The 23,475-nt window shown below is 53.9% G+C and overlaps 6 protein-coding genes across 6 annotated transcripts; 2 read left to right on the forward strand and 4 right to left on the reverse strand.

The window, feature by feature from the left end:
- Positions 1-940: 940 nt before the first annotated feature.
- N0V96_003375 (uncharacterized protein) lies at positions 941-3,017 on the reverse strand (the record flags this gene model as incomplete). Its single annotated transcript, XM_065756818.1, has 2 exons — positions 941-1,370; positions 1,486-3,017. 2 exons carry the CDS (start codon positions 3,015-3,017, stop codon positions 941-943), a joined length of 1,962 nt encoding a protein of 653 aa, XP_065614585.1.
- Positions 3,018-3,952: 935 nt separating this feature from the next.
- On the reverse strand, positions 3,953-6,039 carry N0V96_003376 (uncharacterized protein; the record flags this gene model as incomplete). The annotated part of the gene is made up of 3 exons (XM_065756819.1): positions 3,953-5,032; positions 5,136-5,753; positions 5,815-6,039. 3 exons carry the CDS (start codon positions 6,037-6,039, stop codon positions 3,953-3,955), a joined length of 1,923 nt encoding a protein of 640 aa, XP_065614586.1.
- A 2,689-nt stretch (positions 6,040-8,728) lies between these two features.
- On the reverse strand, positions 8,729-11,121 carry N0V96_003377 (uncharacterized protein; the record flags this gene model as incomplete). Its single annotated transcript, XM_053191153.2, has 4 exons — positions 8,729-9,973; positions 10,030-10,497; positions 10,593-10,952; positions 11,011-11,121. 4 exons carry the CDS (start codon positions 11,119-11,121, stop codon positions 8,729-8,731), a joined length of 2,184 nt encoding a protein of 727 aa, XP_053051578.2.
- A 4,510-nt stretch (positions 11,122-15,631) lies between these two features.
- LYS4 (mitochondrial Homoaconitase) lies at positions 15,632-17,907 on the forward strand (the record flags this gene model as incomplete). Its single annotated transcript, XM_053191154.1, has 5 exons — positions 15,632-16,012; positions 16,069-16,779; positions 16,840-16,859; positions 16,917-17,356; positions 17,417-17,907. 5 exons carry the CDS (start codon positions 15,632-15,634, stop codon positions 17,905-17,907), a joined length of 2,043 nt encoding a protein of 680 aa, XP_053051579.1.
- Positions 17,908-19,370: 1,463 nt separating this feature from the next.
- Positions 19,371-20,884, reverse strand: tit1 (tRNA dimethylallyltransferase, mitochondrial; the record flags this gene model as incomplete). The annotated part of the gene is made up of 2 exons (XM_053191155.1): positions 19,371-20,750; positions 20,813-20,884. 2 exons carry the CDS (start codon positions 20,882-20,884, stop codon positions 19,371-19,373), a joined length of 1,452 nt encoding a protein of 483 aa, XP_053051580.1.
- A 750-nt stretch (positions 20,885-21,634) lies between these two features.
- On the forward strand, positions 21,635-23,297 carry SEC61 (translocon subunit; the record flags this gene model as incomplete). The annotated part of the gene is made up of 3 exons (XM_053191156.1): positions 21,635-21,644; positions 21,822-23,166; positions 23,222-23,297. The coding sequence occupies 3 exons, from the start codon at positions 21,635-21,637 to the stop codon at positions 23,295-23,297; spliced, it is 1,431 nt and encodes a 476-aa protein (XP_053051581.1).
- Positions 23,298-23,475: the final 178 nt, after the last annotated feature.

The raw sequence follows: 23,475 nt of genomic DNA on the forward strand, positions 1-23,475 counted from the left end.
CATGCAAGTCGTAGCGAGGCTGCTGACTACACTCTCTGGACTGCCTTGACCGGTACAACACCCTCTTCTACACCAGGTGGGCTGATACTTGCTTGCCTCAAGTCCACTGAGGTTTTACTGGCTTTAACGACGGATACTCATGGCTGCGTGCATAAGCTGCAGTCTTGGCTCTCGTTCTTGCACGCCTCACGTCCTCGGTTGATCCCGAATGGCATCTGATCAAACGTGGCGTCAGTCGCTAGGTTACGAGATGTCTACTTGAGCAAGCTCGACGCGTTTGTGAACTCTCAATTCTTGCACCCTGTCCCGAGTCCTGGATTATCTATCTACCATGTACCTGATCTTCCAGCAACACTAACGAAGCCCTCATGAGCTTCTTCGTACGTTTGCGGTTTTGCCACGCGGCTGCCGGAGCCATTGAGAATGAGGTCACGCTATCGCTGCAGCCTTTTTACCAAAAGATTCTTGCCAAGGGGTGACACAACATGAACCGTTCAATGCGGCCAGAGTCTCAGCCTGCCGATGGTGGCTACAAATTGGTCTAGAGTAGAGTGGTTGGCAGTATTTAGCAAGAACTACCATTGCGGTTTCCGGTCTCCCGATGTCGCATGTTCTTGTTGAATAGTGAATCTGTAGGTTGATTCGAGTGTTCGCGTCTTAGTCTCCTGCCCATCTAGGACCATGTGGCCGGGATTTTCTGTTGCTCCCCCACGGGGTTCAAGTACAGTCATGAGTGCATCGTTTGATCGAGTTCTCCGTGACGATATCATTGGACGGGGCCAAGAATCCGCTATAAGTTCCGTTCGGTCCAAGTTCTCACGTTCATCTGAAGCTGTAGAAAGCCCATACATACAAGCAATCTTTTTAATGAGCACCTAGAACGTATATCCGCGCTATCACAGCCTCGTAGCCCCAATTGAGATTTCTACTCCAAACCCTATCAATCCAGATGTACAGTGTTGAAAAGCCGGTTACCAGTATCCGTACCACCGCTTCCAGTGAACTTGTTCTCCGACAACCGAAGTGAGACGAGACTGAGGTCTCCTTTACAGGCAAGTGACTCCAAGACATCCGAGATGGCCTTGGCCTGAACCACAATGACAATGCGGATCTCCAGCTTCAACCTCCGAACACGGTCGACGAACCCCTTAACTGACTTGCCGCTGTTGACCACCGAATCAAGCAAGAGCAGCGTTTTCACTCCCACAAGATTCTCCTTCGTGAGCTCGGTGGCACGGTTGGCGTGGATAAAGATGGCATTGGGGAACACCTCGTTGACACCAAGGGCCATTTGGCTCACCACCGCGCATGAGAGCAACGATGGCTGTTCGGCTCTCGTCAACAAGACGGTGACCATCGGTATTGTAGCCCTGAACATGAGGTATAGGATATCTCTCTAGGCCGAGCAGCTCCGTCAGAAACTCGGTGGCGAGGTACCGCCCAACTTGCCCATGGGCCGCTCTGAGACTATGACCGGCCACAGACGCGTCGCGTGTCGCAGTCATGAGAAGTTTGGCTGCACTTTTGTTCGTGGCGTGCAGAACTCGGAGGTTGGCGTAGCGATACAGGAAAGATTCTACGAAAGGTTGGCCAGAGATGTCGACAATCGGTAAATGCTCTGGAGTGAGGCGGGGTGAAGAATGATTCGGGACCAAAGCCTGTCTTGGACGGAAGTTCTCGTCGCCAGTAATGGCCTTGGTCAACTCAGCGTCCATGGTCTTGCTTCTGAAACGCTCTTCGCCGACGACGACGATAGCTTGGTTGGCCCTCTTGAGCATGGGCAAGTCCATCGGACTGTCTCCGAAAGCCCAGACAGACACACCTTTATTTTGCAGATGGGAGACAATAACGGCCTTGGCCTCAGGAGTAACAACGTAACCATCCTCGAAGCTACCCCCGCCAATGATCTTAATGTCACCATCGAGGTCCTCTCTCTCCAATATTAGTTTCCAGACTCGACGAAGGCCACACGTTGCGATGACGATGCCAACGCCGCGATGGCGCTTGACGGCGTGAATAAGGGCCATGAACTCCGGATATAGCGAGACAGCAGCGGCGACTTCCTCGCATACTTCGTCAAAGGCGCTATCGACGTACTCATACAAAGACATGGCCCGGTGAAATGAAGCAAGGGAGTAGTCGTTGTTTTCGCTGAATAGCCTCTTCAGGGGACATATGAGGTCGTCCCAGAGCCAATGATTTCCAAAGCTCTCTGGACCATCCCACACACGGTCAGGGTATCGCCTCTGCGAAGTTGCCTTGAGCCTCTCCCAGAACATCGAGCCCGTGTCCGCTGCGCACAGCGTTCGATCCGCGTCTAATACCAACACCGTATCCAACAGATCGCGGCCTGGGCCCGAAAAAAGCAATCGATCAGTCTCGCTTCTTACACGACGCAGGTTCTCTTCGTCTTGCGTCTCAATGTTGCGCAGCATGTGTTGAATGCCATCATAAGAATGAGGCCCCCGGAGATACAGCGGCATGAACTGCATGCCATTCAGACGAGAGAGACGGGATAGAGCGGCCGTTTCGGAGTTCCTCCACTGTGCCAGGTGATTAGGTTGTAGTTCAGGGCGCGTTCGACGTTCATCGTAAGTTCGTTGATCCCATAGACTGATAGCGGGCATGTCCAGGTAGAGTATGTGGGTGTAGACCCGCATGTCAGCTTCGGTCCACACAACGTCATGGGAGGGATGCTTGTCGTTCCAGAATGAATAACGGCCGGTGACTATGCCAATACGCCCAGTAGCAGTACATTCATCGGCAATGAATTGAATGGCTCGCTCTCGTTGTCGGGTTTTCGCATCGTTGTCGAGTCGCTTGAATGCGTCCAGACCTCCGTCGACGATGTTCCCAATGACCTCGGACCCCTCATAATACTGGAACCGATTTCCAACACCGAAGTATGTCTTGAGATGACGCAGGACGTAAGATTTGCCACTACCAGGAAGGCCGTATAGGCCGACGATCGTAGGCTTCTTGGAGGGAGAAGCAATATTGAAATTGGAGGCAGACATCCTGACAGTGGATGGAGAATGAGTTGCCCATGTGATTTGAGAGAAAGCGGCTACCTTTGGCAAGAGTAAGGTTCGTTCATCAAAGCAGGAAGAAGCGGCTACAGTTCGGCTTATGTACAAGGTCGGGGCTTTCTCTGGCTTTCATGACCTGAGAGAAAAGGGCTTCCCAGGGGCAATCATGAGACAAATGATGGAAAGGGCGATGGGTTTGTTTGAGGCAGAAGCGATGTCAAATGCTAGAGGCAAGAAGTGTTTGTCCGCTTTATGGCAAATTAAGTGCCTACGTAGTGTCTTAGTCTACCTAGAATCCCAATAAGTTTCTTTCTCATTTGTGATGGTAGATTCTCGGCTGTCATTTGCCTGGTGGTGATAATGGTGTTTGTCTTGAGAAACCCACCACAGCATCTGAGGGCCTTCAGAACGGCTTATTGCAAGCTAAGTAGTTCCAATTCTCTTGAAAATATAACCGTAGCTTTGAAAATATGTGATCAATCAGCAATGAGGTGTTTTCCGTGTAAGACAACACAACAAACGGCGATGGGGGCTCGTTTTTGCCCGCTTGTCTCCCTTTGAAGAGGCTAGCTTCTGATACCAAAGCAGTAGGCAATGTTTTCGACAATCTCTCGTTACCCGAAGGTGATGGGAATATTTCTTCACCTCTTTATCCAGGCAAATGACAACTGCTCTCTTGAGCTGGAAGGATATAGACAGCAGCCTTTTCTGCTGATTGAGGGGAGGTTTTCAGACATGCGCATTGCCCCTGATATTTGTTCCGAATAATGGCTTTACCAGAGTTGCTTCCTCAACCATTTCTTGAGTTCAGATGAATCTACATTACATTACGTTTCCTTACATGGAGAGGGGTATCATACTATCATACAAAAAGTTCTTCCCGTGCCTAAATCACCCATATAGCATCCCGTCCATCCATCCATCTAAATGTGTTTCGTTCCCTCTGTCTCGGATCCAACAGTCGTAACCTCATCTTTCTGCCTCAAGGCCGCACAGTCATAACCACGGCTCAGACTCCGCTCCCTCGGTTTTTCAACATCCTCAACATCCCGTTCGCTGCCCTCATCAAGTTCCTTCTCCTTCTCCGTCTGTGCCTCAGCAGCAACGGTAGCCGCCACGACCCCAGAAACCCCGCCAACAGCAGCCGCAGCCTCAGCCGCCTCGGCATCCTCCTTGGCCTTCTGCTTCGCCTGCTGCTCCTTCTTCACGCTCTTCCACTCCATACCACCAGCTCCGATGAACACGGAGCAAACCATCACCAGCGCGACCACGAACACGACCTTGAGCGCTCCGTTGTAAGCCTCCAACACAGGTCCCTTCACATTATCCGGCAGATCCGTCAGCGACGTCGCGCCCGTAGTCTGTAGATTAATCCCCTCGAGCCCAGGCAGGCCCTTGATCCTCTTCACGAGCTCGTTGTTCAACACCGTCTGCCCAACCGAGATGAACACGGCGCCGCCAAGCGTCTGCGAGAAGAACATGATACTCGCGCCCACAGGCACGTCCTTCAGCTTAAGGACCGTCTGCGCAGCAAGATTCGGCGCCTGGAACGTCATACCCTGCCCGATACCGTAGATAACCTGGTACGCCGCCCATTTCGCCGTGCTCGTATCCACTTCAAGCGTTGTCATCATGCCCGCACCGACGGACATGATGCAGATACCGACGAGCATCACGGGTGTGTAGTATCCAATCTTGGTAATGACGCCTCCTGAGACGGCCGCGAAGACGGTCATAGAGAGAACCATGGGGAGGGTGCGAATACCGGATTCGACGGCCGTGAAGCCCTTGATCGCCTGGAGCCAGATGGGGAGGTAGTACGCCATCAGCATCATCTGTCCGCCGAGGGAGAAGGCAGCCCAGGCGGCGAAGGCGATGGAGCGTTGGCGGATGATGCGCGGTGGGACGGTTGCGGTATTGGGGAGGAGGATCTGGATGGCGATGAAGGATAGGAGGAGAACGACGGCGAGGACCAGGAGGGCAATGATTCGTCCATTGCTCCACTGCGATTCATCAGTCTATGTTACAACTTGTAGAGCAATGAGTAGAAAAGGGGCAATAGGTGGTAAAATGAGAGTAAGAGGTAGGGGAAATTGTGAGACTTACAGCATACTCAACACCACCCCATTGCAGCGCAAGAAGCAAGCAAACAACACCAGGAATAAACACCGACGTCCCCGCGAAGTCCAACTGCTTCAACTTATCCCACAGCGAAGACTCGGTAAGATTTTGCTCCGGCGGCTTCATCACAAACGCAATCACCACCAGCGCGACGGCTCCAAGCGGCAGGTTGATATAGAAGCACCACCGCCAGGTAACCTTTGTCGTGAACGCGCCGCCCAGCAGCGGTCCGATAACGGAAGCGATACCAAAGACGGCCCCGAAAGCGCCCTGATACTTGGGGCGGCGGTGCAGCGGGACGGAGTGGACCATGACGACAATGGCGCCCGCGAAGATGCCCGCGCCGCCGATGCCCGCGATGGCACGGCCGACTATGAAGGCGGCGCTGTCGGGCGCGGCACCGCACACGGCGGAGCCGACCTCGAAAAGGACGACGGAGCAGAGGAAAACGCGCTTGATGGGGAAGAAGACGTAGAGCTTGCCAAAGAGGAGCTGGAAGGCGCAGGTTGTCAGGAGGTAGGCGCTTCCGTACCAGCCTATGTCGGTGACGGAGTGAAAGTCATCTGTGATTTGGGGGATTGCTGTGGCGATGATGAGGCGGTCCTGTTGGTGGTGTTAGTCTCGTGGGAAAAGGGTGTGGAGGGTCCCTAAGGGAGGAAAATACCAATGCGACGAGGAACATGGACACCAAGATGGATAGCATGATTAGGAAGAGCTTCAGGCCCTTTGGATATTGGATCGATCGCGTCGTCGAGGTATGCGTAAGAGCATGCTGGGCGGGTTGCTGTTCCTCTTCATCGTGAATCTTGCTCGTCCGTGATGAGGCGGGCGGTTCGCTCGTTGGCGTCGTCGCGGGGACGGCGCCCTTGTCGCGCTTTTTGAAGAACATGGCGATAGTTCCGATCTGTCGTTCGTTCGTAGTCGTCCAATCCAGAGAATCCAAAACCTCTAAGCTTTCGTTCTTCTATTTTTGTCTCCCAAAGTTGTCGTTCGTCTGGTTTCGGCTCGTAGTCGACACTCTCAATACAAGTTCAACCCGATGTCTCTCAATTAGAACTCTGTAGATCTCAAAATCCTTTTTGTTATGAATCAGAGGGGAACGCGGTGGGGCTGTGAGGAAGTCGACGATGAAGAGATAAGTAGGCAATCAACACGTTCAAAAAGAAAAGAGTCGTCCCAAGTAAATAGATCGCATTTCCCCTAAACAAGACAAAACAATCCTATTCGAAACAAGCAGAACGAATTACCACCCGAAAGAGGACGTAAGAAACGTCCGGTCACGACGAAGAAACGACCTAACGCATGTCCGCATGACGAGAACGACTCACATCCAACACCCGTTCGGGGATTTCTATTCTCCTTCTTTTCTTACCTCCTTACTCCCGCCAATGAATGGAAAGCACCACGCCAAAAACCACCCTAAAAGAGCCTCCAATCTTGGCTCCCGCCCGCCCGCTCGTGTCTAGCCACGCGACCTAAGTCCCAAAGAACTTGAATGAGTCTAGGTCGGTCTGACTCTGAGCCAGGCTTCATTCCGAGTTGATTCCTAGACAGTGGAATGTGCCTGGTTATGATGGACTCCTTCGCGGCGCATGCTTACGTACCCACAACAGTGACTTATCCACAAGTTCACGAAAGTCCATCCTACAAAACAAATGCCGGCCGGTTCTCGGATCTCAGTTTTTCTTAATCGTGGGGGAAACTATGCCCGCTCATGTACGGATATAAGCCAAGCGCATAGGTAGGTAAGCAATCGGCATCGAAAATGCCGACTTACATTTCCCCATATTTGCACTGGTGCAGTAAGTCAAGCCTCGCCGGAACGCTTGAACCCAGCAGTTTGTCCAGTTGGTTAAACGCCACGCGCAGCTGCAAGTGGAAAAGAAAGAGAAAAGAAGAGAGGAAAAGGAGCACCACGCATAAAGAGGGAGTCGTCAACTCACCGATCCATGCCGCCCATCAGGCCAGACGGGGCCGAGCGGGCTTTGGTAAGCTCCAGGTGAGAGTCGTTAGCCCCGACTTGTGTGTAGTGACTCTTGTGTGGCTCATCAGACAAATAGAACCAGGCGGGCGGGCATTGCATCGGCTTAAACTAAACCATTCAAAGAACCCCAAGCCACAAAACCTCGGGGATTTCTACACCAAAAGAGGTAAAGGCCCCAACCAACCTCGGTCCCGAAGACAAGGGTCGGCTCACGGGTCCATCGTTCCCCGATGTGCCCGAGCCTCCGGTCGTATGGTGCTGTTCACACACATGTTTCTATCAAACGGCACGAGGGGGTGTCGGGGTGAGTATTCCGCTCCGCTCCGTCTGCGGTCCAAATTACATAGCCCTCAGCCCTGAGCCCGCACTTGTCCTGTCCGTCTGCCGTTCCTTGATTTTTTCTTGAATGTTTCTATTGACTTTCCGGATGTTACCCACCTAAAATAAAATAAAAATAAAAGACAATTATGACTCTTATGCTTCCTCTCGCACGGGCTCCTTTCCCGGGCCCGAACGAATCGGAGTCCTCTGCTTCGGGGTTTTTCGTTTGAATAAGGCAGTTAGTTCACCAAGAATTCGTGTAAAGTCGGGATTCAGGAGCCCAGTTTCGAGGTCATACGGACCTGTCTACCATGGACATGTCTCCATTAACGGATAGTTCCCTATTCCCCATCCGGGCAACATTGCAGTTTTGTTTCATGGAAGGCAAGTATCAGTCAGGTAAGACGGGCATTCGGTAGATTTGATATGTCCATTATACAGACCAATGCCTCAACCCCTCATGAATGATGATCATGTAGTACCCTGGCAGCCTGACAATGGCAAGGTCGTTCCGCAAACCGTAGACTGGCGGGGGACACTGAACTTGGAAGGTCATTCGCTGAGGGGTTTGCGACCAGGGAGCAAGTAAAACTGACGAGTCGTTCCATCTGCCTGCCCGCGTCGTAAGCCCATAGAGATTGCATATGCAAGTCTCGTATCCCAAGTGGTAGATAGGCAAGGCAGACAGGCACCAACAAGACTCAGTGACGTTATATGATGTACGGATAGAGCCGTCAATACTGAAAACCGTGTCTTCTCGGAAACAGCTTCCGCAAAGGTCCCGCATGTCGCCGATGGAAGACAAGACCACCACTGCTAATCTTGCCCCTTTTCCGTTGAGGAGGTAGCCAAAAGGCCCAAAGGCGACAAGTTTCATTCAGCTCGACAGGGGGACGGCAGTAATTCATCATGCCAAAACGGCTTTTGGGCTGGCTAGGGGAAGGGGGTGTGCAATTGGTCTTTCCATAGACTCCCGTCTATTTACCATTAGGTAGCTTCGTCGTCTCATGGTACTATCGTTACAGAGGTGGGAGAGTTGTCTCTTTGTAAAATCCTAAACACCAAAAGACAAATCCAAATCCAAAGTATGCCCCCCGAGTGAATAACCCCCCGTCTCTTTCTACTTTCAACGAGAGATTTGATTTGCAGATGCCCGGCGGGCCCTTACCAACCCCCCTTCTGACCAATTCACTCTCCTTTCTTTTCCCATTTTCTACCCAAGGCACCGGAGGTTGCATGACGTGAGAAATCCCAAATGATGCCTGTCGCATGTTCACCATCCTCTATTCGTTGGTGGCACGCCAAAATTCCCAAATTGCCCAAACATGTTTGACGAAGACTGCTGGTTCATGTTGCCGTTGGGAACGCCCAAGTCCGCCCACATGTCCAAATCGTAAAAGTTTGTAGTGTCGAGGAAGTTGCCGAGGAATTGGTCCATGGGTTGGTCGTTCCTCGGAGGAATCTCCATCTTCATCGTCTGTGCCGGCGAAGGCCCGCACGACGACGCTTCCGAGCTCGTCTGCGGCACGGTATCCTGCAATCGCGGGATGGCAACCGGTGTATCGTAGGGCAGGCCAAGTTGCACCAGCGCGCGCTCGCGTGCTCTCCAGGCCTTGAGCATGTAAACGCCCAGTTGAGTGTTCTCCTTCTTGGACATGTCCCACAGCTCCTCGTGGTATTGATATATCCTGTCAACCACCTTCCATGCGCGATCAGCCAGCTTGCCCGTCGGTCTCTTGTATAGTTGTCCGGCCATGACGATGAAGACATCGATTTGGAAATGGAGCTTGAAGAACCACACAAAGCCGGTGTTCTCCATAAAGTCATACAGCTCGACGTTATGCTCGTGGTGCATGAGCGATATCCGGAACATGTTGTCCTGCACGTTGAAGATCTCAGTGCCGAATTCAGGCAATTCGCGCATGGGGATCATCATAGCCCGCATCTTGTCAGTGACCATGGATCGGATCTTGGTCGCTACGATGTGAATGTTGCCGGCCAGGGGGTCGCAATATCGCTTTTCGAGGGCTACGAGCTTCGCATCGAGGTTGTCGACCAATGCCCGATACTTGGCAAGCGAAGTCTGGGTCGCTATTTGAGAATCCTGACTGTCGTTTTCCATGGCGCCGAGAACGACGGCCTCGAAATCGGGGATGCGGTTTTCGACAATGAATCGACCAACTTCGTACAGGAGCAGGCAGAACGCCATTTCTGTCGGGCCTTCGCGGGGCTGAACGGGTTCGGTCGATCCGGGGAAAAGGTCGGCATCGTTTACGTTCTGCGGCGTGTTCGTGTCCCAGTTCCATGGCAGTAGCGTGTCGCAGAATCCCGATACCATGGCATATTTCGTGTCCAACATGATGATCTGCCACCAAAGTCGTCGTCGCATTTCCGTCTCGTATGGAGTGAGGTTGAGCAACTCTCCGTCCCTGTGAAGTCCCATCTTTTGTGCAATACGGATCAGCACACCACTGAGTACCCAGGCCGCATGACGGTTATATCGTCCCTGAAGAGATACCTGTTTGCTGTTAGTAAGACAAATTGATTTCTGCGGAAGAAAAGATCTCGACGGACCAGGTAGAGTATCAAAGCTTGCAGCGTCATCAAGTCATGGTTCTTGAGGAAATTGACCTTGGTCAATGCCGCCTTGACGCCAGCAGTGAACTTTTTGAGCGCCTCCTCTTTTGACATATCCAGCATTTGTCTGGCTTCTGAATCGGTCATGGTGAGGGATGCGACGAGGTAGATGGCAAATAGCAAGGCCTGGGCGTTGTTCGCGACATTGGAGTGGTTCGCAGCCGCTTCCACGACCAAGGGTTGCAGGCTGGGTACGTGAATGAGTTTGGTGATTGGATTGACCCTTTCCAGAAACACCTGCCAAAGTCTGAATATTTGAACGGGAGATGGAGTAACGTCTTCCAAGTCAATCGCGGCTATATCGTTTAGAAGAAGATCTACGTTGTCGTCGGGGGTTACGGCGTCGGATCCTAGGACACTCTGTTCCTCTTCCTCGGCTTCGATGATTTGTCGCATTGCGGTCAACTGCGAAGAGGTCAGAGCTAGCCGGCGCAGGCAGGGAGCGCGCAGCGATGCGTAAAAGGGAGGCGCATCAGACTACGAGCTTCGCGGTTACGCACCTGATCATGCACTGTTGCCCACACATAACTGTCCATAAAGCGGACGCTGCCATCTTCAACTACGACTTTGCCGGCCGGCTTCCAGGATGTCGTGGGTGGAGAAGTGTCCTCGGATACTGAAGCGGACCCCGAGGGCAATGGCAGCTGTGGCATACTCGGCGATGGCCCAGCCGAAGAAGGCGTGGCAAAGGTGGTGGGCGAAAGAGTCGCCGCCGTCCCCGGAGGCGTCGTATCGCTACCTGTCGTGGCATACTGTTTTAGTAGAGCCTCGCATCTCGCGAGTCTTTCTTGTAAGTCCTGGTTCGGCCTCCTGCGCTTGCGTGCGGGAGCCGGTGTTGAAGGTGTACATGTGACGTTGGCCTAATACGAGTCAGAACGTATTCGGGATTCTGTATCTGTACAAACGAAGGCGGCGCACCTTTATACAGTTAGAGCAGGGGGTGTTGCGGTCGCATTTGATCTTGCGATGTTGGCAGAGAACACAGGCCAGAACCCTCTGACTCTTGTGTTGACTGGAGTTGGTACTCATTGGTAGGTAGGGCTGAGGCTGAAGAGCCTCGTGGTTATGCAGTAGTTGCCACGGGAAGAGTTTGAAACAGGACGGCGTCGTCCATGAATGGGGGGCAACAAGACCCAACCAAGTCTTTAACACGCGTGGGCGCGAGGCCCTTATGGATGATTCCCTGGTGGGCGGAGTCCGTCGGTGAGAAAGTTGCAAGGGGGGTCCGTTCTAGTGTATCCGTTGTAATAGAGAGATGAGGAAATAAAGATGTGGCGACGAGCTGAGACCCGAGGGGTAATAAATGCAAACGGATCTAGACGCGACCCTAAGTGGGATGAAGGAAGCCCACCCCTCTTTGGCGAGGTTCACACAAGGCGGGCGCGTGCTGTGATCTGCCGCAGTGCCAAAGGTAAAGTTTTTGGCTTAGAAATTGGCAGAAAGTGGAATCCCGGGTTAACTTGAGTCGCTTGGGTGGTTCCAGGCGTTGTCGATGACCAACCAGGGCGGAGATGGGCGCTAGACACAACGACTTTGAATCGTTATGCTTCCCCGGGTGTGCGGTGCGGCGAAAGAAAGGTGGGAGAGGAGGGGAGGGTGTCTGTGAGTCTTTCAAGCCAAACCCGTACGTGGGGAGGGTTGATCGTGGGCTGGTCCGGGACGAGCGGACGGGAGGCCTGGCCCAGGGTCGAGACAAGACAAGGTAGGCTGGGTTGGAAACCAGGGCGCCTTGTTTGGAAAGACGCGTGTGCAGCGGTGATGCGGGAGAAGAGGATGCCTGGTGGTAGATACGGATATTGGCTCCTTTAACCCCTGGCTTCGCTTTTTGCTCACCCTACTCGTTCCTGGCGGGATATGAGTTGCGACTTTTGGTGGGATCGATGTGGCAGGGCTGGGCGTCAGATGTGAGTGTAGGAAGTGTGAAGTGGGCGTGGAGTTTGGGGGTAAGGGCGGCGGCGGTGCGGGACGCGGCGGCGGAATGCGAAGAGAGGAACGACAAGGGCTTGAGAGACTGTTGAGAGAGGTGTGTGAAGTGAGAGTTGAGAGTGTGTGTGTGACTGAGAGTATGTGTGCTGGCAGCCCTGCCGGTATGTAGTCTGGTATTGTAATGTAAGGCAATGAGGCGTAGTCGCAGGACGGCGTCGGCGACAGCGGGCCAAGAGAAAGAAGTATGAAATTGGACGTCAAGGACTTCTGTAGTATGGTATGAATCCGTATGGTAAGGGTAGAAAGGTAGGGTGGTCCAGCAGCGGAAACGGGCGCGGGTCTCACAGTCACTCGGCCTGACTCGTCGGGATTCCAGGAAACCCGATGCAGCGCAACCCAGCCAAGATGGAGAAGTGACCACTCGTACGTGTCGGCAGCGTCTCACCAGGGGTTACTTCTTTATCCGCCTGGCTGGTTCTTGGGAGTCGACTGTAGTAGTTGCTCAGGAAGAAGAACTTGTGTTTTTTTGTGCTTATTCAACGTTGTCTAGACGAGAAGAGAGTTCCGTCGTAATTCTGACAGGGACGACGTTGTTGCAGTTGCGAACAACTGGAGAACAAACACCTTTTGAAAAGGGACTTGACAGACAGCAAAAGCTTAGGTAGAACGGAGGGGAAGAGAAGAGACAAGGGCAAGTCAAACAGGACAGGAGGGGTGGTGGATGTTCAGGTCGTTGGAGGGAACGGACGAAACGGCGGAGGAATGACGCCAATACCCTCCCACTACAGATGTAGGCCAGATGCCCAGGTGGACTTTGTGCATGTGCGGTCCGTCTACCTACTGCGTACTCGACCTATGCGTCTATGGTAAGGTAGTAGCGGCGGCAGGTCCAAAGCGGCCGATGGAAAGTAAGAGAACCCTGAGACAGCCAGGGCAACCTGTGTGAAAGCTGTGTGAACTGGTCCCACCGAGGCCCGGAAGCTCTGGGCTTCTGGTTACGCAGTATAAATGAGCGGGTGTGCCGATGGGGAAGAGATCGGGAGTTCGAGGATCAAGGAAGATCAGCTCCAGGGTTTCCCAACGGCGACCACCTGCAAGGTCAGGTCAGATTCGGAGTAGTGCGTACACTAAACTGTGCTGTAGAGGGGATGTGTGCGGATGCTGATTAAGGGCAGTAAGGATCAGGAGGGCTGGATGGAAACTGACACAGAGTACTCCGTAGATTGTGCAGAGGAACAGAATGACGTGGGACGGAAATGGTGATGCCGAAAGGAGTTCGGTAACAATTGGAAGAGATCAACTGAAGATGGGCGATCCAAGGTCCAAGGTCCAAGGACGTGGTGAGAGACATTTACTATACAGACGGATAGACACGAATAGCCATGAAGACAGGGGGGCCGGGGTGACAGCTGAGGAGAGTTTCTGACAGATTCAACCCACGTCAAGGAGCCCTTTCTGCGGAGGTTCTTGGTGGGTTGCGGAGGGAAAATGACGGACGAGCATTGGATGGAGGGGGGAAACTGGAAAGTGAGCCCAGATGGAAACAAGAGGTCCGAGATCCATGCCATGAAGGAGCATGAGCCACGATGAGCCATACCTGATGGTAGCTAACTACTGATAGTCTCATACAAGTGAGAGAGATACCGGCATGCTTAGGGTGAGAAATAAAGTCCCTCCTTTTGAACATGCGTCTAAAATAGCGGACAACGCATCGCATCCATCAGCTATTGGCTCTCTTTCCCCGCGCGCATATGAGGTAAGTGTCTATCCGTAGGAGCCCAGCTATTAGACTGGGAATAACTCTGGAGAGCCAAGCAACCGTTGGCTCTTGTGTCCATGGCCTCATATTTAGCAGTGGGCGGTGCCCTGGCGGCATTGCGTCAAGGCACGGAGCCGGACAAGTTTGCATGGGCGCACTGCCGTACTCCGTAAGCAAGGTAGCATCCAAGGACCAAAGAACTACATTGCGTAAAGGTGGTAAAGGTAGGTAAGAATCCACCCATTTCACGGGCTGTCAGTTGACACGTGTAATAGACACAGGGTGCCTTACTTGAGAGATGATGGTGGGCAGCTATCGGAGGGATATAGGCCCGACCTTGAACAAATCGAACGCAAGCCGAGATCCAAGATGCCCGAAGTGCGAAGGGAGGGGGAGGGGGGCTGTTTGCTCGCCGAATCCGTGAGTTTTACGGCGGCTGCAGATTGTGCACAAGGCAATCCCGTCGTTCCATTGCATGCGGCTTATGGAATTGTGCACGGGTAGCAGCTTTCGACGAGAGATGTGCAACTTGCACAAACCTTGAGGCATCTAATCACTCCGAACTTGACCAAGTGACCACTGGCACGTGCTGTCCTGCACAATAGAGACAGCAAGCCAGATCCCTACTTACATACTGCGTACGGTTCAGTCATCAATTTTTGGTGACCTGTTGGTGCTCAACTCGTCGGGAACCCCTTGCCAGAAGCGTCCGTATCAACATTGCCAGTGCTTTCAACAAGAGACCCGAATTTCTCAGTTGGAATTCTATTTTACGTGCCCAGCTCTGCTCTTCGTGCTCCAGAAGTTTGAGCAAGGTCGACATTCGCATTATTCGGGTTTGCTCGCCCGTCGAAAGTGCACCAGTAGTGTCTAAACCAGCAATTGTATCCGCAGTCTGGAGACCCAGTAGACACTAGAGAGATTTGCGGAGTTTCAATTGACTCTTGTGAAGGCCCCGCAGCTCACGGCGGAATTATATGTCATGAGCCGGCTTTTATCTCCGTGATCCGGGTACAGCCGGCGGTAATGAGCATCTGCGGGTGCGGCGTCGTATTCGTTACCGGAGCTCGTCGTATTTCTCGCTTTTCGGATCACCTCCATATCTCAAGATTCCTTATGTAATCCTAGCACGCGTGCTTATCGATAAGATAGGGATAAGAGAATCAAGGTATCGATAAAGAATGCCGAAAAGGTGCCGAAGTCAACCAATCAGACCGCGTCCAAAGGTGATTTCAGAGAACGGCAGCGGAAGCCCCACCCCGGCATCGGTCATTTCCCCACAGACTCCAAATTTTTGGATCCGGTTGCCGAACAGTCACGACTTCCATTGACGACGTCGCGAATTGCCGGAGACCAAATTATTCAACTTTTGGCCATTGGCCTACCCAATTGAAGCCGCAATGTTGCCCATTGTACGTGTGTCATCTCACATCACTGCTCTTCTACCACGAAGCTCTACTAATCCTCCGTTTTCTGCTACAGAGAAGAACAGTGGCGCTCCACGCTGCCAGGAGCTGCCGCCGCAGTCTCCTGCAGCGCCAGCTTCCCTCACGATCGATCCGCCCTAGCTTCTACACCACGACGACCCGTCCCCGCCAGTATGCCTTTCACTCGCAACTCGAAAATGCCGCGACCGCGACCGACTTCCTCTACACATCCGCTCCCAAGGTCGAAAACCCCCAGACGTTGACGGAGAAGATTGTCCAGCGGCACTCGCTGGGTCTCGCACCCGGCAAGAAGGTCCGCGCAGGCGACTACGTCACCCTCTCTCCTGGTGAATAACCCTCCTTCTCCTGTGTATACGCATAAAGAAGACCTCGAGCGCATCAGGCTTACAATTGGGAAGGGAAGTGCATGTCCCATGACAACACGGCGCCCATTAGCAACAAGTTTGTTTCCATCGGAGCGACCAAGATCCACAACCCCTCACAACTCGTCTGGACCCTCGATCACGATGTCCAAAACAAGAGCGAGGCCAACCTGAAGAAATACAAAAAGATTGAGGACCTCGGCAAGCAGCACGGCGTGGTTTTCTACCCGGCCGGACGTGGAATCGGTCATCAGATTATGGTGGAAGAAGGTTACGCTTGGCCCGGCACCTTGGCTGTCGCGTCGGACAGTCACTCCAACCACTACGGTGGTATCGGATGCCTTGGTACCGCAGTGGTCCGAACAGATGCCGCCGCTATCTGGGCCACTGGCCGCACATGGTACCAAGTCCCCCCTATTGCCAAGGTACGGTCGACAGTCAGTCATTGCTTAGGGGTTTGTCGCTAACGTTGGTTGCTCAGATCACTTTGACCGGAGTCAAGCCCCCCGGTGTCACCGGAAAGGACATCATCGTCGCACTTTGCGGCCTGTTCAACAAGGATGACGTCCTGAACCACGCCCTCGAGTTCACCGGCTCCGAGGAGACCATGCGAAGTATCCCCGTCGACGAGCGGATAACAGTGGCAAACATGAGCACAGAATGGGGCGCCTTGTCCGCGCTGTTCCCCATCGACCAGACACTGGAAAGATGGCTCCGCGCCAAGGCTACCACCGCGGCGATGCTAAACACAGACGCTGCCGTCAAGGGCCGCTGGACCCACGAGCGCATCGATGAGCTTCTCGAGAACCCCCTCACGGCCGACGCCGGCGCGACATACGCCAAGTCCCTCTATCTGAACCTCGAGACCCTGTCCCCCTTTGTCGCCGGCCCCAACTCCGTCAAGGTCGCGACGCCTCTGAAGGATCTGGAAGCGCAGAACATTAAGATCGATAAGGCTTACCTCGTCTCCTGCACAAACTCACGTGCGTCAGACATCGCTGCTGCGGCCCGCGTTTTCCGTGAGGCTGCCAAGGGTGGAAAACCCGCCAAGATCGCGCCGGGTGTTTCCTTCTATCTTGCCGCGGCATCCACTGTTGAGCAGGCGGCTGCTGAGGAGGCTGGCGACTGGCAGACACTTATCGACGCCGGCTGCTCCGTATTACCTTCCGGATGTGGCCCGTGCATCGGTCTCGTAAGTTGATTATCCCTTTTACAAGTTATTCTTAATGTACTAATGCAATCTTTTTCGTAGGGAACCGGTCTTTTGGAACCGTCCGTACTATCTTTTCGGAAATGTTTTTTGGAGAACGTTGGCTAACAAACATACAGGGGTGAAAACGGAATCTCAGCAAGTAACCGCAACTTCAAGGGCCGCATGGGCTCCACCGAAGCCAAAGCCTACCTGGCCAGCCCCGAGGTCGTCGCCGCGAGTGCTTTGAACGGCAAGATCGCCGGCCCCGGCTGGTACCAGCAGCCCCAAGGTGTGGACAAGGTCATCATCGGTGAGGGCGTCGGTGACATCACTGCCGACATTGCCATGAGCATCGACGACGCCCTCGACCAGCTCATTGCGCAAGCCGACAGCATGATTGCCGAGTCTGAAAAGGGGGTCGCCGGTGCTGCCGCCCCTGCTGCTGAGGAACCAGCTGCCGCCGCGGAGAACGAGGAAGACAGCCTCACGGAGGTTCTCCCTGGATTCCCTGAAAAGGTGGAAGGCGAGATCATCTTCTGCGACCAAGATAACATGAACACAGATGGAATCTACCCTGGTACGTAAAGCGGAGAGAATCCACATTCTTAATCCGCGGTCCTCTAACAAACAATATCAGGCAAGTACACCTACCAAGACAACGTTTCCGTCGAAAAGATGGCGGAAGTCTGCATGGAGAACTACGACACCTCCTTCCGCGACATCGCCAAAGCCGGCGACATCCTCGTGTCCGGCTTCAACTTTGGCACGGGCAGCTCTCGCGAGCAGGCGGCGACGGCCATCCTGGCCAAGAAGATCCCGCTCGTCGTGTCCGGCAGCTTCGGCAACATCTTCAGCAGAAACAGCATCAACAACGCCCTCATGGGCGTCGAGGTGCCCAAGCTCGTGCAGCGCCTGCGCGAGACGTTCAAGAACGAGGGCGAGGACAAGGTGCTCACGCGCCGGACGGGCTGGAAGCTCTGCTGGGACCTGAGGCGGTCCAAGGTTATCGTCACCGAGGGCAGCGGGGAGAGCTGGAGTGTCAAGGTCGGCGAGCTGCCGCCTAACGTGCAGGAGGTTATTGCCAAGGGTGGATTGGAGGCTTGGGTTAAGGCTGAGATTGAGAAATAAGGGAGAGGGAGGTGTGAATGAGATGAAGAGAACGGGGGAGAAGATAGATCGAGATGATCTACACTTACAATACTGTTTTGAGTACTGCTACCGGGATACAACGGATGAGGCTTATTTGTAGATTTGGTTTCTAAAAGAGAAAAGTACGCAATACACTGGAGAATTCAAAGTATTCGACAGATAACTTGTTCTGAGGAGCATCACACCAGTAATTCCCCTCAGGAGTAGCCAAAAACGCAGTGAATTTCCTCTTTCGGCGCAGGATTGCTGTGCAATCTGGAGAGCCTCTCAGTGCGGGCTAAAAATGCTGTGCTGACGCTGCGCTAATACAATTAGAAAGGCTGCATTGGAGCGCCTCCAATCGCTTCAACCACTCTGGGGGAGTAAAAATTGCAGTGCCCGGAGCGGCAACGCGGGCCGGAGGTTGGAATATACTCCACGACCGCCCGCGCCGGCAACGGTTCCAGGGCCCCGCCAAGCCGGACTTGGCCCAAGCGAAGAGCAACCTCTGGTATACCGAGTAGGGCTGCTGCTGCACAAGACCATAGAAGGTCAAGAAAAACACCGGTCGTATAACCACGACGTCAGAGGAACCAGGCAGAGAGCCAGCCTGTGAAAATGCCGTTCCCATCCTGTCCAACGGGATTCGGATTTCGAAAACGCCTATACTTCATACATGGACCAAGGAAATATCACCGTCCTCCAGCTGATCCGGGTCCCGCTGATCTAATGTTTGGGCAGCTGTCCAGGTTCCCCCCAATCGTCCCTCAACTTTCCTAACGGAAGCCAAAAAGGTGGAGTTGAAGCGTTTTAGCTTTCCCTTCTTTGCTCGTTTAGCTCGCTTTCTGAACGGGTAAACCGTAGAGATTCAAAAGCGAAAGCGAGGAATACGACCGGGCCGGGGTCAAGTGAGAGGGGGAAAACATGATTCTACGAGCGAGAGGAAAGCTTGGTCAGGAGTCAGATAGTATTTATGCTTATCCATACAAAAGCTAAAAGAAAACACGCGTGAGTAAATGCTGTGTCAAGGTGCATGGGGTCAAAGCGAATACGATCAACATCACATCACCCACCATCCCGCGTATCCTTCGTACAATCCTTCCCGCAGAGTGCTTAAATAGTGGCAGCAAATACGCGGGTCAAAGTCTTGGGGTTTATGAGAGGACCACGAAAAACAAGCTTTGTGACATTGGATCTTGCTTGGCCCGTTGCTACCCAAAGGATGGGTGGTGATCACCTGAGGGAGGGATGGGAAGGGGTGGGAAGGGATGGAAGGGAGGGGGGAACGATTTAGGCATGTCGCATTCGGAGCCAGGACGAGCCGAGCCTCACAAGTCGCATGGCCTCGGGAAGAGCAGACGACGAACATGGTCAGACGAACGGGCGAGGGATGAAGAGACATGAGCAGAGTTCTGAAATACGGGTCTTTTTACTCTGTCACCGATCTGACGAGGTTGACCATCTCACGACGGCGCATCAAACATGCCCAACCCATCAACCTCGGGACTCGACCCTCGATCTTCCGCGTTGCCATCCTTCTCTCCCTCAGCCTCGGCAGGCACGACAGCCAAGGGCCTCTCGGTAGCAACCAGTGCCCTCCTCTTCGTCTTCTTCATCAGCACGTTGTGCCGCCGGCTCTTGACGTGCTTCGTCCAATCCTGCTCCGTGACGCACGTCGTCTTGCAGACCTCACACGTACGCCGACACAGCGTGCGCTCCGTTTGCGCCGTCGCTTCCCTGAGGACCTCCCGCGCTGTTTCCGACAGGTCCGCGGGCGCAGGCATGACCTCGCCCTCGAGGAAACGCTTTGCGACATCGATGGCTGGTTCGGCGACGTTGGACGACCATTGCGATACGTCGGTGCTATTCATGACGAATAGGTGATCTAGCGCACCAGGTTGCTCCTGAAGCAGGGGCACAATCTTGGTGCGGATCCAGCGCGTTTGGTATTTTGCGTACTGTCGGGTCGACGTCTTCATCTCTTCGAGCCCCGCGGCTCTGAGAGCGTCCAAATTCTCCGAATCTGTGGCAGAATCGCCGGTGTTCAGGGCCTTGAGGTAAGGCGAAAACTCCTTGAAGCCGATCGACTGCCAGATACCGCGGGTGTAGTCCACCTCTTGACCAGCGGCCTCCTTAGCCTGGACGTATTCATACATGGACTGCGTCTCATCGTTGAGGCCAACGGTAAGCATCTTGTCCACACGTTTATCGAGGCGCTCCTTGAGCACTTCAGGTTCGGAATACACCCAGAAAAGCAGTGTCTGCCAAGGGTCTGCACTACTACCACCTTGGGGCGTGTCTTCCGACGTCTTGCGCTGACGCTGCTCTGCGTAAATCTCCGACGCTGGGCGGCCATGTTGGAGGTATATGTGCAGCGAACGCGAGATCTTGCGCCGGTCGTTGGGATGCCACCGGTCCGCCATGACGGGATCGACCTCGCGCAGCTTGGCGAGTATGACCTCGGTCGGTTCGTTTAGAATCGGGAAGGAAGATGCGTCTTCGTCCTTGACGTCTGCGGCGCCGTCTTTGGCTTTCTCGTCCTCGGGACCGATGAGCGTGTCTTCAAAGAGCAGCGCATTCGTGTAGTAGTGCGTTCCGCCGACAACGATGGGTAAGTTGCCCCGGCTGCGTATCTCGCGGATGACCTTATTCGCTTCGCGCTTGAAGTCTTCGACTATCCAAGTGGGCTGGTCGAGTCCGATGTGGTCCAGCAAGTGGTGGGGAACACCGCGGCGCTCTTGGGTGGTGATCTTGTTCGTGATGATGGGCAGGCCTTTGTACATTTGCATGGCGTCTGCGTTGATGATTTCGCCATTGTAGCGAGTCGCAAGTTCGACTGCGAGCTGTGGACAGTCTTCTGTCAGCCTAGGCCCATGGTGATGATGTGACAGGTTCAGCGACTCACCTCTGACTTTCCAGTTCCGGTCGATCCCAAGATAACCACCAAGGGTTCCGCGGGCGCATTTCGGGCTGTCATGTTGCCAACAACATTGTGTATGAACCTTCGGCCTATCACAGACCGAAAGATCATACCCAGAGAACCACCGAGAAAGGACACGGAGGAGGTTTACAGCATCGCGACTGCAGATGCTGCTTCGTGTCCTGTGGTGGTGAGTCTTGCGTGACTCTGTGATGACTCTGAATGGTGACAGTTACTCCGAAATATGGAGGAGACTGGGAGGCAGGTGGCATCAGAATGCATCGGAACGCGCCAGAAGAAAAAAAAAGTTTAGCGGGCAGGCACTGGATTGGGTGGGCGCTGGGATCCCTGAAGACCCCTGGCTGGAAGCTCGAGCCGAAAATGTGGAGGAGACAGCTTAAAGCTCTCTCCCCTGAATTCCCAGATTCCCTAATTCCCCTAGTAATAACAGCTGCTAATAGGTGCTCTACGGAGTACACTAGGTAGGTAAGGCAAAGGTACCTTAGTGATTGGACGCATCACGTGTTCTGACAAAGCTCCACCAAAATTTTGGACACATCGACAATTTGGCGTTTTTGAAGCCAGATCGCAGCCGACCCTCTTTTTTGGGCTTCCCTCCCGCTCCTCTTGCTCCCTCTCTCCTTAATAACCTCCTCTCTCCATCTCCCCATCACCACTCCTCCTCACCCCCTTCGCCACAACCTCTGGAGCCATTGTCGCTCTCTACCTCTCTCTTCTTTCCCCTTCTTCATTTGGATGAATTAAATCCTTTTGTTTGTTGATTTCTGCCCAGTGTAACAGCCCATCATGAGTTCCCGTAAGTTCATCCACCCAACCTCGTCAACCTCCGCGAATCGCGTGCTCGGGGGGCGCATAGCTCCAAAAAGGACACGCGCGCGATATTCGTCGCCAACAATGCCTCCGCGATGGCCAGCGAGCAATCGCATCACACTAGGACAACTCAATGGCTAACCAACGCGCCTTCGCATCACAGTACGGTTCCTCGACTTGGTCAAGCCGTTCGTGCCGTTCCTCCCTGAGGTTCAGCAGCCGGAGACCAAGGTTCCCTTCAACCAGAAGCTGATGTGGACGGCCCTCACCCTCCTCATCTTCTTGGTCATGAGCCAGATGCCCCTTTACGGCATTGTCTCTTCCGACAACTCGGATCCCCTATACTGGCTGCGTATGGTTATGGCGAGTAACCGCGGAACCCTGATGGAGTTGGGTATCACCCCCATCATCTCCTCCGGCATGGTCTTCCAGCTCCTTGCTGGTACCCACATGATCGACGTCAACCTCGACCTCAAGAGCGACCGCGAGCTGTACCAGACCGCCCAGAAGCTCTTTGCCTTCATTCTCTCCGCCGGTACCGCCACTGTCTACGTCTTCACCGGTCTCTACGGCCGACCTTCCGACCTTGGCGCCGGTATCGTCTTCCTCCTCGTTCTCCAGCTCTTCGTTGCCGGCATGATCGTCATTCTCCTCGACGAGCTCCTCCAGAAGGGATACGGCCTCGGCTCTGGTATCTCTCTCTTCATCGCCACCAACATCTGCGAGTCCATCATGTGGAAGGCTTTCTCCCCCACCACCATTAACACTGGCCGTGGCCCCGAGTTCGAGGGTGCCGTCATCGCCCTTTTCCACCTTCTCCTCACCTGGCCCAACAAGCAGCGCGCTCTCCAGGAGGCTTTCTACCGCCAGAACCTCCCCAACATCATGAACCTTCTGGCCACCATCCTCGTCTTCGCCGCTGTCATCTACCTCCAGGGCTTCCGCGTCGAGATCCCCGTCAAGTCCTCCCGCCAGCGTGGTGCCCGCGGTTCTTACCCCGTCCGCCTCTTCTACACCTCCAACATGCCCATCATGCTGCAGTCCGCTCTGTCCTCCAACATCTTCCTCATCAGCCAGATGCTGTACTCCCGCTTCTCTGACAACCTCCTCGTCCGCCTTTTCGGTGTCTGGGAGGCCAAGGACGGCTCTGCCCAGCTCTCTGCCATCTCCGGCCTGGCCTACTACATGTCTCCTCCCTTGAACTTCAAGGACGCCCTTCTCGACCCCATCCACACCGCTGTCTACATCGTCTACATGCTGGGTGCCTGCGCCATCTTCTCCAAGACCTGGATCGAGGTTTCCGGCTCCAGCCCCCGCGATGTCGCCAAGCAGCTCAAGGACCAGGGTCTTGTCATGGCCGGTCACCGTGACCAGAGCATGTACAAGGAGCTCAAGCGCATCATTCCCACTGCCGCTGCCTTTGGCGGCGCTTGCATCGGTGCTCTCTCCGTTGCCAGCGACCTCATGGGCGCCCTCGGCTCCGGCACTGGTACTCTCCTGGCTGTCACGTAAGTTTCTATCTCAGTCCAAAGTTTACAATAATCATTTCTAACGAGCACTTAGCATCATCTACGGCTACTTCGAGATTGCTGCCAAGGAGGGTGACCTGTCCGGCATGAAGGGCATGATTATGGGATAAATATTGCCAGTCAACGTGACCGACATATCCCCTTTTCAGATATATCGAAGCTTCTTCCTTTGTTTACGCGAGGCTTCCAGCGGCCATTATACGAATGGTGGCTTCCTGTGTAATAACACGGCATACATTTTTATAAAAAAGTCATGACGATGTCTTCAATTATTGGAGAACAAAAGCA

The sequence above is a fragment of the Colletotrichum fioriniae genome (assembly GCF_027942845.1).
Source record: "Colletotrichum fioriniae strain IMI 355084 chromosome Unknown scaffold_3, whole genome shotgun sequence".
Classification (NCBI taxonomy): Eukaryota; Fungi; Ascomycota; class Sordariomycetes; order Glomerellales; family Glomerellaceae; genus Colletotrichum; species Colletotrichum fioriniae.